This window comes from Blennius ocellaris, assembly GCF_963422515.1.
Source record: "Blennius ocellaris genome assembly, chromosome: 5".
Lineage (NCBI taxonomy): Eukaryota > Metazoa > Chordata > Actinopteri > Blenniiformes > Blenniidae > Blennius > Blennius ocellaris.
Window position 1 is genome coordinate 25,945,836 of NC_137654.1, and position 16,177 is coordinate 25,962,012.

Here is a 16,177-nt window from a genome sequence, read left to right on the forward strand (position 1 = left end):
GTAATTGTCCCTGTGACATTTGAAGCATTGATTTTTTTTTATTTTATTTTATTGCGATGTCACACTTGTATTGTGCGAATAAAAAGAAGTATTAATTTCTACCTTGTATCCCATGCCAGGGAATCTATGTATTCAACCCCCCCTACACCTCATCCATCACTGTGAACTCTTTGATCACCCCACCAAATACAGTGTTGGTCTGACTAAACTCATTATTGTACATGCACATTCCACGGAAGGAAAAGGAGCGGGCGGACACTTGATCACGTTACAATCCATTACTTGAATAGTCCGCAGGAACAAAACAAAACAAATTAAGCCCTGTATTGTCTTGGAAGTTGCACGGATAGTCTCCAGTTCACACACAAACAGAAATGCAATGTCTGTATATAATACACGTATCAGTATATTACGTAAATCCAGTTAAAAAATAAAAAGTAAAAAACTTCTTGTGCATTTAGCCGCTTTGGTATCGCTGCATAAATTGCGCTTAGTCCCCTTTTTTTGATCATTTGACTCAATATAGGCTTTTCTTGTGAAATGGATTTGTACACTAGTAATTCTTCACTTTTGTTTGAGAGTTACCAGTTCATGTTTTGTCATAATTGTGTATCATGGAATAAAATATTTGTAAAACTTTATTCTTGGCCTTGTGGTTTTTAGGGGAAAACGTTGTACTTTCAGTTGACTGCACCAATCCATGCTTCACCAATACGCACCAAACTCAACAATACGAAGTGCTAGGAGTTTGACATTACTTTATAATTTCACAATGACCTTTTGGAGGCTGGTAAGGTAATCGGCTGACAAATTGGCGGCTTATGGGATTCCTAAGTAAATTTTGACCTCTTAATTATTGACTTTTGGACATTCCAATTACCATTTTAGGAACACGGTAATGAGCCATTGTCCTGTGTTGAGTTGCGGCACTATAACATCCATGTAGTGGTGTTACCAGAATAGTAGAACACAAACTCACCGCGACATTTAGGTTTTACATCCATACGCGTTATGTGAGTAAAATTGTTGGCACCAAGTGAGCGATGTAATTTATTATTATTATTATTATTATTATTATTATTATTATTATCATTATTATTATTATTATTATTATTATTATTATTATTATTGGGGATTAGTGGTGGACTGGTGGCGCGCTGGGGGCAGAGAACTCTGACCGCTCCTGACCGTCTTGCCCCATACCAGACACCAGATGACGCTCTTGTCTTACTGTCCTGCCCTTTTTGCGCTAAAGAACCTTGCCTGGTCCTCCACAACCAACAGCTCAAAGTTTACCGGACACGTTTCTGCTATTCATCAATATCCCCATTGAGTATCAAAGCCAATTTATGACTGGCCAACATGTGCACGTGATCCCATACAAATACCCCATATTTGGGCAGCGCACGTCGGATCAAGAATTAAAAAAAAAAAAGATACCAAAGCCTACTCCACCTATAAATCCTGGATTATTTTTTTTAGGGCAAGACAGCTCTGAATTTTCCAAAAGCGGCAACAAAGAAAAGCAATGACCAACAAAAACAAGGAAATAGCCGCAACTTACATCCCGCAAGCCTGTCTAGTTTGAAAAGACTCGCCGGTGGTTCAAAATGAGCTCATATGTTGACAGCTCCAGTCTCAGGCAAACAAGCGAGACAACTTCTCCTAACACTATGTTTAGTTTCGATCTCTCCGGGCGCAGGTCCAGCCCGTATGAGGGTGTTAATGTGAACGGGATATTCTCTTGTCCTGTCCCCACGACCTCCGTGGAACGGGAGGAGATGAAAACTAGCCTGCGTGGCGGCGCGGATTCTCCTCTACCAGGACCACAGATCACCATGGTCTCCACCAGCTCGTCCGTGGACGCAGGCGGGTTCAACTACGGCGGCAGCAAGCTTCTGGGACGAGGGGCGGACAGGGACCCGGAGAGGAGCGCCATATCCGGCGGCAACAAGAGCCAAGAGCGCGACAGAACCGCGGATAACGCGCAATCGGTGAAACGAAACACAAACGCGAACCAGCGTCAGGAAAGTGAGCAGCGGCCACAGATCTATCCATGGATGACAAAACTGCACATGAGCCACGGTAAAGTTTGCCTATTTTTCTGAAAGTGCGACTAGGATGCTTTCCCTTATTCACTCTTAACGCTGCTACACTTCTTTTCGCTCGTTGCAGTGTCCCTCTTGAGTTTTATAGGCCAAACGCAGGAAATAATAAAAACTCGCGGTCATAAATTTTATGACAAAGGCATCCATTGCTCGTAAACCTGCTCTGTTACGGTGAAGAGGTGATCTGTGGGGTGATTTATGGTGGTATAATTGGATAAGAGAACAAAACTGTGATAAAACTATGAAATAATATTACAAATGCTGCCCTAAGTATTGTTTTTTTTTTTTTTTTTGCCTTGTTTCGTTTATAGTCTTAGTCAAAGCTACATGTTTTACATCCTCACACTGGCTGTCAGAAAGAAGCTTTAGCCTTAAATTGAACTCTGGGAAGCACCAATGCCCTGACCCAATCGTGAACTTTTCACCTCTAAAAGATTTGAATAGGCATGTTCCTTCTCCATGCCTTGAAACCACTGGATGACTCTTTGAGCTGTTGGGTGGACAGTGGGCACATTTTCCGTATGGAAAAAAAAAAATACTGTTTTGTGTTTCCTCCACATGCACACAGCAGGGATGCTGAATTTATTTTATTCGTACAACTTAGGCCTGTTGCTTTACTGAGCAAACCTGCGCCTGCAACGTTTACAAGAGGTGAATTTATCTTGAAAACATCGTTTTCTGTTTTCTAATCCCTGTGCTTATGATTGCACATATCTGTTTTTCCTCCCATGATATTAGGCCACGGCCAGTGTTTACAGGGAGGCCCACGTATTACTTACATCAGGTCTCCTATTTTACAATAAAATAAGATTTATATAAATCACTTTGTGTGTTTAGTGCGAAAGTACGAAGCCCCTTTTTTTGTCCACTGAATTTATTTATAGGATGTAGTTAACCATCCTTATCAGTGTGGCATAAATTTTTATTGCACAAACCCACAGTAAGTGATGTCAGGTTAAATTAGGTTGTATAAAAATATTTGATCTTTTAGAGGGGTGTAAAACGGGTCTTAAATTATCCGAATTTTTTGTGTCTGCAGTGCGTCTTTTATGGCTATCTGATCTTCTTCTAATGCAATTTCATGAGCATTTTATTTATTTTTATCTATCCCCATGCTACTACTGAAAGCTAACTTATTTTAATACCACTTCAGAATCGGAGGGTAAGCGGTCCAGGACCAGTTACACCCGCTACCAGACTCTGGAGCTGGAGAAAGAGTTTCACTTCAACCGGTACCTGAGCCGCCGCAGGCGCATAGAGATCGCCCACACTCTGTGTCTAAATGAGAGGCAGATCAAAATCTGGTTCCAGAACAGACGAATGAAGTGGAAGAAGGACTCAAAGATCAAAGTGAAGGAATAAAAGTGCACCAGTGAAGCGGTGTGCACCTTGTTTTTTTTTGTTTTTTTTCTTTCCTCTTCTTTCTTCAAGCTCCACATACTGCACAATGCTGGAGTGCCGCCTGACCTTCGGATGAACTGCTACGAGCAATGACATCATGACACCGCTCCGTGCGCTTCATCACCAATTATGTGTCACTCGCTGCAGTTTGGGACCTAATGTATTGAATATCACTCACTTTGATCAATCGGTTTACATTTCTAAATTAATTTGCTGCCCATGCGATGATAACCTCACTTTACTGCACGAGGGGAACAAGAGGTTGAGGGGAGCCGCGTCCTGCACGCTGCAAAGCTCTGCACAATACTAATTAGGATAAGAGTATATATGCAACAGCCTACATCCTTTTAAAACTCTTCATGGACGTGTAATAATAATTTAAAGAAAAAATCAGTGGATGAAATAATGGCAAAGAAATAAATGGATTTGAAATCACCATCGTTTCTTTTTGGAACTTGTTGCAGGTGTGTTGTGCTGAATGTGTGATGTCTCTGTGGCTGGATCTCTGTGAAGGCGTCATCCATGTTGTCTCTCATATTCCTGTGAATCTCAACCATTATGTACAACTCAGTGACTGTGTGTGATATTGCTGTATATGTGCAATTAAAGTATTTCTCTCCCCCCTTTGTAAACTTATAAGGTGCCTGGTTAACACAGAGGCCTGGATTAACTGGTAGATGGCCTGTTTGTTGATTGTAACCAATAAAGTCTCATTAAATAAAAAAAAGAGAGGAAATGCTCCAGTGTCGGTATGCAGTATGTTCATATCAGCAAGTGAAAAAAAGCTCACTTATTTCCAATGCATTGTGTGTTAAAGGTCCACACGAGTCCAACCCAACTGTTAAACATCAAGGTTTCTGCGGAGTTTCTGTTGCTCTGCTCTCGTTGGTCACGTTTGCTTATAGTTAGACTCGAGAATTTACAGAATTTCATTGACTGACAAACGCGCTCTGAAGTTTAAGGCCCTCATAAAACTTTATTGCCCCCTTTTCCAGCTCTCCACCACAGCCCCACTCCGTTTCCTGTTTGGTCAGAAAAGGAAGGGGACACACTAGCCTGTGATAATACTCGCCAACAACACAACATGGATGCAAAAACTTTGGTTTCCTTTGGCCGCAGACGATGGCGCGTCATCACTGCCGAGGCCATATGGCCACTTTATGATATCGCCTTGCTCTTTAATCCTGATATCATTACGCAGTAGTTAAAACAACACTATCTGCTGGTAGAGAGGACATAAAACCATGCCAGTTGCAGGGTGCCCGCATTCAGAGGCTGCTCGAGCACAAGTACTAGTATGACGCAGTATCGCCCAAGGTTATGAGGTAATTTCTCTCTAGCACTACTTAAAGAAAATAAAAATCAACTCACCTCTCAAACTAATAGCTTCTTATTGAACTTCCTTGATGGTTATGTGAACCGGTCAGCACAGCGTCCACTTTCTCTGCGCTCAGTTGGGCCTAACCTATATGTGGACAATGTATTCAATCCCCTTTTTGTATGTCTTTCTTTTAGGGTATTTTAAAGTTTACAAGGTTACATATGCCAATTGCCCCAAGCTGGGCCTGTGAATGGTGCATAGGAAGCACGTGGTGTCATTTAAGTGGGTTTTATGGCCTGGAAGAGCTGACAAACCTTCGATATATACACATCATATATAATCTTAACTGTCCGGAATCGCAGCTGCCGGCTTCCCCTTATCGGAGGAAGAAAGGGCTTTGTGGCAGTGAGGATGCAGTACCTTTCTCCGGACTGAGTAGTCGGATGGTGCGGAGGACAGAGAGCTGCTGCAGTAAGTTGCTTTTAACTTTGACTTCAGGCCTGCGACTTCTTATTTTATCTGGCGAGAAAATCATGCTTTACTTCATGTTGGTGTTACTTTAATAGTAAATCCGTAAAAAAGATATATGTGTGTATATATTCGCATAGGAAATTCATCGATTACTTGATAAGGAGTGTTTATAAAATGATTGCGTATTTAAAAAACATACAGACAAAAAAACTGAAAACCATTCTCACTTGTTTAAAATTGCGTTTAATTTAAATTCTTCAAAAAAAATAGAGAAGAAAGAAAACTGTATTATATGCATCACTGCTGACCGTGCAGGCGTTTTATGTGGATAAGGAGATTCATTGCAACACGACACATTTTGCATATTTGCACAGCAGTTTATTCTCAGTCAAGTGAAAGTGCAACTTATATTTTAATGCCATGCAACAGATTTGAGCCACAGTAGCAGCCCGCTTAATTCAACAGTTTGCTTTGCATGGGGGCCCTGTCTGTAGAGAAAAGTAAATATTTGAAAGAATTGTAACAGTGAGGAAAATAAAAAGTCAGCCAGAACTATAAAAAATCATCTGGCGTCCTGCCTTGCTATCCACTCGCCCTCTCGTTCTCTCTCTCTCTCTCTCACTCTCACTCTCTCTCTCTCTCTCTCTCTCTCTCTCTCTCTCACACACACACACACACACACACACACACACACACACACACACACACACACACACACACACACACACACACACACAGGCGCGCGTGCGTGCGGGCGCACACGTCGCTGTGTGTTTAATTCGCGGATGAAAATATTCTAATTTAATTCTAAGGACCACCCCGTGAGGCTGTGAGTTAAAAATAAAAGCGTGATTTCATTCTGTCTTAAGATGCGTTGCAGCTGATTCGAATATGGCAGTCGTGTATAATAATAATAAAAAAAAGGAGCTTATTTGATTACATTTCTCCATCCCGGTTTCACCTTGACACGAGGTTATTGCTGGTGCTCACGAGGCTGATGAGCCTGTTGGTTTGGGGTCATGTCTGGGCCAAGGGACACGTTTCACTGAAAGGCATTTTGCAGTTATTTGGAACATCCAAACTTTGTGTGGCGTGCACACTCAGAGAGACAGAGATGCAGTGTTGGATGCTTAGAAAATTGTACATATCCAAAACATGCTTTTGTCCTTTAAAGTGATGATAAAATACTCTTTAATAAAAACTGATGAGACGTCATGATCATTTTCTATTACTTGAGGACGCATCGCGTGTTTGTCTGTGTACAGTAGGTCAGTATATACTGGTCTTTCGTTTTATATGTAGAATTCCAAATATCTAATTCTGATGTTGATTAGTTGGATTTGGTGCAGCAGGGCCATGATGCCATTTGATTCAATCCCCATCCAGGTTGTGGCTCTGCGGGATTGGTGCGAATGTGGGTTGGAGCATTGCATCCACGGTCTTCATCGTTTGGACTTCGATGTATTTTCTAGCATTTGTATGTTTTAAAAGCGGGTTTAATTTCTGAAAGTCTGTACAGGATTGCTGTCAGTCGACAGGCTGAATTATACACTTTCAATAGGGGGCACTGTGCTACACGCTGCTGTGTGGGTGGATTCATGAAGGGGCAACGTGTCCAAAACAGGACACCATCATTCTATTCTTTTATTCTAAAAATCATTTTTTTAAATTCTCTGTTTCCTTGATTCTTTGTTGATGTAGGAACAGTTACATTAGTATTTAAAGGCTAACCATGAGGAAATATCACAAGGTATTAGATTGAAATCAAAAAGTAAGTTGTTTTACTCGTGGGAAAATATGTTTTCTGATCAAGGAAAAATCTAACATTTTAATGCAATTTGTGCTTTTTTTTTTTTTTTTAATAATCCAAGTGATTTGATTACGATTTTCCAGCAGTTCAAAAGTTTAATACACGATCTTCATTCCTTCATATCAAGGCATTCTAGTCACAATCTGTCCACTGGCTCTATAGTAAAAGTGAGACAGGATAAACATCCGTTTTCACTGCCATGTTCTGTGCTGTTGTATTCCTTTCTCTGACCTGTGGAGCTGACTCTGCCATCATTCAATCCACGGAGGTCATTTCCGGGTGAGCACAGACTTCCCTTTGTCTGAGCCCAAAATAAGAACCATAAAGTCCCATTACATCGTTCCTGAGCGCTGCAACAATTTATTTACAATGTGAAGACAAAGTCGTGATTTTTTTTTTTTTTTTTTTTATTGACTGCTCGTCATAATTCAGCCGAGCTGAAGTCGAGGGATTTCTATTCATAGAACATTTGCCCAAGGAAATACCAAAATGCCTGTAAATTTAGTTTTACTGTCTGAAAATGAGCCGTCCTAAATTTCTGTCCTCGGTCCCTCTTCTGCTCGTGTCAGAGCTTTTTTCTAGGACAGCCTGCCTCCAATAGATAACAAACTGAGGGATCATTAACAAGAAGGAAAAACGCAGCATATCAAACTGTTTCCTTTATTTAATTGGACAAGGACAGATAGACTGCTGGAACCAAATACAAAATAAATAAATAAGCGTGCAACGTTTACAATATACAATAAATCTAGTTTATTATAGACCACATATATAGTTTTTTTTAATTATTATATCTTTTATAAATTATGTTGCTCTTAATGCACGTTGGTTTATAACAGAGGCTTTATCAAATTTAACGAAATCGAAAAATGGCACACGCGCACATCGCCTTAATGTAATTTTAACGTTAAGTACAAAATGTAAGTGTAACCTAACAAATATGGTTCTTTTTATTGGTTTTTATTGATTTCGATTCTTTGTGATTAAAAAAGGATTAAAAAAAATAGATTTTGAAATTATACTAAGATTCATTTTGGGGGGGGGGGAATATTGTAAAAATGTAAGCTTCCAGCCTAAAGTGACATTCTCTCAACCAGTCTAAATGTGCCTTTCGTTTTTTTTCTCCTGTTTTATTTTTCAGACAGTTCATCGGGTCAACATGAGAGGGATCGTGGATTTCTCAGTAAGTCTGTGCATCGCCCCACGCCTTTTCACCTGACTTCAGAGTGACTGAACCTTCGTTATTTGGCTGAAGGCAAACAGCTGGCTCCCACATCAAGGTTGTTTTTTTTCTTTTAAGTTTGCGCCCTAAATGAAAAAAATGGGGTGATCTGGATATTTTTTTCCTTGTATTTTCTAGTTTAAACATCTGCAGTTTAAAAAACAACCCCCCCCCAAAAAAATTTTTTTTCGACTCAAACTGCTATTTTACGACAAGCTTTTTTGAGCCTCCTGGACTCAATTATTATCCAAAAAGCAGCAGTGCTGTTGCAGAAGTATAAGACTTCAACCAGAGGTTCACGAGGTGGAATCCAGCTTCTCAAAGCACTTCTGCTCCCCTGGCTGCTGCTTTTAAAAAGCATTCATATCCAACTAGTCTCCAGTCTGTCCGCACTTCATTAAAACTTTTTATTCTAACTGGACGATCCAGCTTAACGTTATTGCACCTGGGGAGAGTAAACGTGTGAAGGCTATTAGGTTAAGGGTTTGATTAAAAGCGCATCGTAACCATTCTCATCAGGGAGGAGAATAGTGCAGCCCTGCATCGTCTGCACCCAGGTCAGGTACCCGGCCACCAAATTAAAAAACAACCATGCATGGACAGAACAGCCTCCACATAGTTTTGAGCAGATTTATTTTGTTTACATATGTACATGTGTGAACACGCTTGTACAGATGTTGTTTTGCAGTGGGGGGAAAGGAAAGCTTAACAATTCCTCAAATGAACAAATGAAACATCAAATTAGTCCGCCTGAGGGCCTCATTTTTTGTACTTCTACATTATAACTAGTTATTGAACTAGGTGCACGATCTGAAAGCCATTTGTGGGGAGAAAGAATTCATTGCTGTCTCTCCATCAATAATCCTTGGCAGTGAACTATTGGAACCAGTCAAACGCGAGGGGTGAAACGCGGGTCAGGCTGTCTAACTAATATTAAAATGCGTGCGCCAGAGCGCATGGGGCGCGAGGGAGTATGGGGTGTGCGTGCAGCTCTTTCCCACTGGCTGAGTGCACAACAAACAGCATGTATTTAGATGAGCATATGACAAAGCCAAGTGAATATGAGTTAGTCTTCTCAGAGAGTTCGGCGCTTTGGATGCTTTGTTATTCACCCAATGTAAAAATTACATTGACGCACAGAATGCGCGCGGAGAAATATGTAGATTGAGATGTTTTTTGACAGTGTTTGAAGTCCCCTGTGCATCTGCACTGTAATCAATTCCATTGATTCACAATCTGAGTATGTTTGCTGTTTTTAATAACCCCGAAACAGGTCACATGTCTGATATTGCATTTTTCATCCCAGGCTTTTCTCATTAGCTTCCAGAGTGGCAGGAAGAAAGGTTACCGAGCGGTCAGTATGGTAATAGCAAGCTGAAGAAATGGCTGGGAACAATAGAAACTTATTTTTCATGTGCGCTGTCACGCCGTCCCTTTGTATTCCCGTGTTTGTGACTGAATATTCATATAGGAGGAACCTCAAAGGCAGGAGGTTGAATGTGGAGAAAAGAGACCCTCTCCGTCCTCTGCACACGACGTTTGGTCTGTGTGTGTGTGTGTGTGTGTGTGTGTGTGTGTGTGTGTGTGTGTGTGTGTGTGTGTGTGTGTGTGTGTGTGTGTGTGTGTGTGTGTGTGTGTGTGTGTGTGTGTGTGTGTGTGTGTGTGTGTGTGTGTGTGTGTGTGATTTTGTTTGAACAAATGTGCAAAAGCGAGAGGATTTTTCTCGTTTAAGAATATATCAAAAGCAGGACATTGATCTGAGCTTGAGTTTTGCATACACCTGATAAACAACATTCGCCTTGACGCACGCTTTGACTCGTATTTGCAGCCGCTCTCAGATGCATGCCAGCCCATATTCAGACATGATAACCTGCTTGCATGTTGATATCTGCCTGACTGATCGCCTAAAACCTTAGTTGTCTATATGTACCCTGTAGAACCGAATTTGTGTGAAGTACAAACAGTCGCAAATACGTCTCTACAGGAATACATGGGCAACTGAAAAACCACGGCCAGCCAATGGATTGTTCTGCGTCTGCTCCTCTTCACGTCCCTCTGACTCCCTTTTTCCCTCCTCCTACTTTTTTCACATTCGGCATCCCTGATAACACATACATGCAGGCACGGGCATTGCAATAACACTGTCACAGTGTGTATTCACAGTCCAGACAGTCAGAGTTTGTGTAGGTAGGCCACAGAGAGGAAACCCATGTGTGCAGTGTGCGGCTACTACTGTGTCAGACCCTGTAAAACACGTTAGGAACCAGGGGTCGTTTAAAAGTGACTGATTTACGGCTTTTATTGCTCTATAAAACGCCTCTAACATCCTCGCTAGGGGTAATAGAAATGTCGTGCGCATTCTTTACAAACAGTACAGCCAGAAATATGATATGCAATTCCACGTCGTTTTTTAACCATATTGGGTAATTATTGCTGTGAAAATAGACCTCTTAACGTGCAATGTGGTGCTGTTGACCAAAATAGGGGCTTGTGTGACACTTTTGCTCAGACTGCTTGCTCAAGAAGCACCTTTGATCTATTATTATTATTATTATTATTATTATTATTATCATTATTATTATTATTATTATTATTATTATTATTATTATTATTATTATTATTATTATAATTATAATTATAATTATTATTATTATTATTATTATTATTATTATTATTATTATTATTATTATTATTATTATTATTATTATTACCTGTAACGTTTTGATGGCCTTGACCCAAAAGACATTACAATAACAGCATGTAATCTAATATGGATGTTGTGGGGAAGCTGCTAAACGTTTGGAGATTCCTTTGCTGACTTTGCCCACCGCTGGCTCTGAGATAAGAAAGGGGATTCCTGCAGTACATGACAAGTTTACACAGCCAGACAGTCTCAGTTTACAGTATCCACACAGACCACCAAGTAATTTGATGGTCACTGCTGCAGCCGGGATGGGACATGTGGGGATGTCATCTCCATCTGCACTGCAAATGTTTGCGCAGTTAGATTAGGTGGAGTCTCAAAACATGCAGATAAAGCAGGTACTAAATATGTTTATGGACAAATACATGGTATTGATTAGTGTCCTTCACAGCCTTTTCTTTTATTGATGTAGCAGAGTGAACTTAATAGACCCACACAGATGAAGTTTACATCTGTTGTGCTTCCTGTGCTCTTACACAGGCCACATCAAAGGACATGGTAGGTTCAGAAAGTAACAGATAAAAGCTTTCACATGAAAAAAAAGAGTGCAATAATACAGCCAAGACTAGCAGCTCCATCAATTAATGGGTTGTCTTCTTAAGAATGTGATTAATTTCTTTTCTTATTTACAAATATCTTTATGGTCAGTGCTTTAGAGGGGATGTTCAGTTAATCATGAAGATCAGATGGCCCATATCTGCTTCAAAATGCAACTTCCTGGACTGTAGCAGCTAAATGTAGCCGAACTTTCAGTGAGATACAATACCTCCACAGTTAAGCCAGCGGATCATAATGTTCTGATACTCTCTGGTCTGTGGCATCATAATGATGTAGTTTCACTGCTGACTGGTTTGTGCCCCCATAATGATGCTACACTCTGCAAAGTCGTCTGGTTTGTGACACAACAGTGAGCTTTATCTGTGATGTCACAGTGTAACTGTTGTTTAATCTGAGCCGGAGTTGGATTCTTTGGGATCACAGTTTTTGGTCAATTGTGAACTTTTGTAGGGAAGAGTTTGTTGATTATCTGCTGTATATCTGAGAGAGAAAGATGTCATTAAATATTAAATCTGGTAAACATCGCCTGTGGTGCATCATGGATTTGGCTCTTTTTACCTTTTGTGCCTAATTATGACTCATCCTGGGACTTTAGTTCCACTGGATTTTTGCAAATTATTCAACGTGGACAATCCTCATCTAAATCATCATATTTTAAACTTGAATACTAATTCTTTTGATGAATGTCCTGGAAGATATAGGTGAATAATTCACCGCTGAGCGAAGGCCTTTGTCTGAGCAGCTTCTTTCTTGCTGTACACTTTTAATCCAACATTATAAATGATCAGGCCTGATGTGAAACCTCAGCCACACCTCCACCGCATCTCACCTCTCTCCTGCTCTTTGACATTTACAGTCACAACCTTTTCCATCACGAATTAGTTCTTGGACTCAACATTATGGGGCAAGAAGCAGCTCTGCTTCTTAAGTGTATTAATGGACTATATAATTTACTTTGCAGCTGAGGTTCTCCCTGTTAAAGACTGTCTCTTCATTAATTAGCAGGTAACCTTTTTATAACGCAGGCAAACCAACAAAATGATTCGTTTGCTATTGTTGTGCTTTATTCTTGGCACACCACTACCTATTGTCCCTTTGAATAATTGAGACCAGTGTATTTTGCCTGTTTTATTTTTCCTTGGTCAGCAACTAGCTACTAGTTTTGTCCCCAAGATCAATTGCCTTGGTAACAGAACCAGAGAAAGGGGGGGACCAGAGAAAGAGAGAGGGAGAGAGAGAGAGGGAGAGAGAGAGAGAGAGAGGGAGAGAGAGAGAGAGAGAGAGAGAGAGAGAGAGAGAGAGAGAGAGAGAGAGAGAGAGAGAGAGAGAGAGAGAGAGAGAGAGAGAGAGAGAGAGAGATTTGTGCCCACAATGGCGACTGTAGGTATGCTAAATACCTCTGGTTCCTTATCCGGGAACTACCTCTTACTCTGCTATTGGGCCACTGGGTCACGTGGTAAAAGTAACTTTACAGGGCTGCTCGCAAGTAGGAGGGCTTTATGGAGCAGAAAAACGACAAAGCTAGAAAAATTATTTTCCACTCCAGAAATTAATGATCATGAGCTCGTATTTGATGGAGTCTAACTACATTGATCCGAAATTTCCTCCATGCGAGGAATATTCGCAAAATAACTACATCCCCGAGCACAGTCCAGAATATTACAGCCGCGCGAGGGACACTGGCTACCAGCATCACCACCAGGAGTTATATCCTCCGCGGGCGAGCTACCAAGAGCGCCAGTATAACTGTGCAAGCATCCCCGAACCCGACACGCCAAGGGGACATGGAATACCCCATTCTGCGCACCTACTGACAGGGAAAGGGCAGCCTGCTTCATGTGAAACCCCACAGTTGTCCATGTCCCCCGCCACGCCACCGGCCGCAACCTCCGCCTGCAACCAAGCCACCCCGGAGCATCCAAACAGCACAGCCTCCTCCAAACAGCCCGTGGTGTACCCGTGGATGAAGAAAATTCACGTCAGCACTGGTAGGCAACTTGTGTGTTTATGTTCCCCTGCACTCCTCATGCTCCTCTCTCCCTCTTTCCCTCCCTTTATCAGTCCCTCTGACTCCCATCTCGTTGCCAGCCCCTGCTCCGATAGCAGGGGGAAGCCTTTGAAATGGCACAATTGAGGCGGATTTACGACTCGGCATTGGTAATTACACCCACCATAAATTTTATAGCCGAGGTATACTCAGGGCAGCCGTATCACCATGTGGCTTCTGCTGTTATGTATTGCGCGATAGAGAGAGGGGGAGAAATGAATAAGAAGAAAGGGAGAAAAAAAAACTGAGCTTTGTAATCTTGCATTAATAATTTAGCTCATAGTTGGATGTGAGTGTCCTCTCATTACGTTGAGAAGTTCTTAACTTCCCATTTAAATTTCTCAAACAGCTAAACATTCATATCCAATAAATCTTTGCAGCCATATCTCAGTTGAGGCCATTCTTGTTTACCCCTCCTTTCCTCCCTTCCCTGTCTCCCTTTCTCTCCACTTCTGCCTTTTTCTAGTGAACTCTGCTTACAATGGGACGGAGCCCAAGCGGTCTAGGACAGCTTACACCCGGCAGCAAGTCTTAGAATTGGAGAAGGAATTCCACTATAACCGATATTTAACTCGACGGAGGCGCATCGAGATCGCACACACCCTGGTTCTCTCCGAGCGACAGATTAAAATCTGGTTTCAGAACCGCAGGATGAAATGGAAAAAGGATCACAGGCTCCCGAACACCAAAGTGAGATCGTCCTCGTCCTCCTCCGGGTCCAACACAGGCTCAGCAGCCGGCGCTGGTGCGCCTGCACCGGCCACTAACACTGGGGCCCCCGACGAACTGACCGGAGCGCAGCATGGCGAGGATATTACCAGGTTATAAAGCCACGGCTGGAAAAAAAAAAACAAAAACCAAGAACTGCTTATTTATAGAACGATTATATATTTTGTTTTCGTAGCTATCTTGTGCGGTTTCCTTTAAGTCCAAAGTTATATAAAATGCATGTTATATAGCATGGATTACTGCGAATACCGATGGATTATTTTTACGTGACACAGGGTTTTAATTTATTTGAAGTTCAATTAAAATGATGTTTTTTATTGAAAAAAAAAATGTTTTGAATGAAGGAAGAAAAAGTAGAAAAAATATACATTTTATCACAAATGTTATTGTGGGCCATTCTTTTGCCCTGCTGCCCAAGGTGAAATGCACAATCTATTTATTTCAAACAACACTGGAAGGAAATCACTATAATAATAGTTATTTTTGGTATATAAAAAAAAAAGCTGGAACACACCATTGATCTTGAACTTGTATGTTTAGGATGATAACAATGTGTGACTTTACCTCGTGTATTTCAGAAACAGGATTTTGATTTACAATTTAGTTTTGTGGTGTTGATGTTGTGTTTAGACCGTTAAAAAGCAGACTATTGTGAAATGCAATAAACGGAGTTTAGTGTACTTGTGCTAATCATATTGGTCAATAAAACAGTGAGTGTCTACTAGTTTTACATCCGTTTGGTCGAATTTTATTTTAAGGCAAGATGAGGTCTGCTATTCTTGATTGAAAGATCTCCTTCAACGTGTACAGATGTGAGGATAATTTCATGAGGGGGGGAAAGGAGAATCACTGTGTTTTCAGACTGTTGTGTTTATCATTTCTGCAGCTCTCTTTTCTTTAAAATAGGAATGTGTACAGACTGTGAACGCGCGCGAGTGCGTGCGTGTGTGCGTGCGTGTGTGTGTGTGTGTGTGTGTGTGTGTGTGTGTGTGTGTGTGTGTGTGTGTGTGTGTGTGTGTGTGTGTGTGTGTGTGTGTGTGTGTGTGTGTGTGTTCAAAGCTTCCCTCAGAATGGACTGAAGTTATTTCTAAAATATGAGAATGGAACTGTTTTTTCGCCGTGCGTAACGTGCAACCTCATCAGTCTGAAGGGCATTCAATTAACGGTCCAGACAAGCCACTGAGGCCCTGCAAACCACACTGCACTGCTCTCTGCCAGTGCCACAAATGAAGCTCTGTGCGTCCTCACTTCAACACAAAGATGCATGTGATTCATTTAGACATTTGCAATGTGCTAGAGGTTACAGATTGTTGTGAGAATATATATTTTTTTTGTAACATAAAGTAGCTGCCCTGCTTTTTTTTTTTTTTTTTTTAGAGTCCATTGCGCAACGATGCGCTCGACATTTCCAATGTAAAATAAATGAAAAATAAAAAAAATAAAGCCGTGCACTGCGGATAGATTGTTTATTATGAAGCGTGGTGTGGTCTTCGTTAAACGTCTCAGTGAGCTGGGGATGGAGTGGATAGGGGATAACGTGCTGACCTTTGTTATGAGCCTCATGTAGCAGTACCCTCGCCACGAGGAGGGACACTGGTGCTTTTTTTTTTTTTTTTTTCATTTTGTGTGTTCACTCTCTGACTTTTGCTTGTATAAACACTTTGCCACATCTGCCTTCTGCTGCCTCCCTAGTGGGCAGTTTGCTTCCACAGTGTGCGCCAGCTCGCGAGAATACAGATATCTACAACTTTAAAAAACGGCGCGTCTCTTGTGCAACGTCATGCGTCGTGCGCCTTTTTTCTTATG

General features: G+C 41.3%; 2 protein-coding genes across 2 annotated transcripts; both read left to right on the forward strand.

Moving 5' to 3' along the window:
- Nucleotides 1–1,610: 1,610 nt before the first annotated feature.
- On the forward strand, nucleotides 1,611–4,161 carry hoxc5a (homeobox C5a; the record flags this gene model as incomplete). Its single annotated transcript, XM_080497038.1, has 2 exons — nucleotides 1,611–2,085; nucleotides 3,262–4,161. 2 exons carry the CDS (start codon nucleotides 1,611–1,613, stop codon nucleotides 3,468–3,470), a joined length of 684 nt encoding a protein of 227 aa, XP_080353164.1. The 3' UTR covers nucleotides 3,471–4,161.
- Nucleotides 4,162–12,930: 8,769 nt separating this feature from the next.
- hoxc4a (homeobox C4a) lies at nucleotides 12,931–14,941 on the forward strand. The gene is made up of 2 exons (XM_080497351.1): nucleotides 12,931–13,583; nucleotides 14,109–14,941. The coding sequence occupies exons 1-2, from the start codon at nucleotides 13,148–13,150 to the stop codon at nucleotides 14,468–14,470; spliced, it is 798 nt and encodes a 265-aa protein (XP_080353477.1). The 5' UTR covers nucleotides 12,931–13,147; the 3' UTR covers nucleotides 14,471–14,941.
- The last annotated feature ends 1,236 nt before the right edge of the window (nucleotides 14,942–16,177 follow it).

What these genes read in the sequence shown, in the direction of transcription:
- hoxc4a (XM_080497351.1), top strand. Translation starts at nt 13,148, where the DNA reads ATGATCATGAGCTCGTATTTGATGGAGTCTAACTACATTGATCCGAAA. An exon ending in GAAAATTCACGTCAGCACTG is followed by an intron (nt 13,584 to 14,108) that starts GTAGGCAACTTG and finishes GCCTTTTTCTAG; the next exon opens with TGAACTCTGCTTACAATGGG.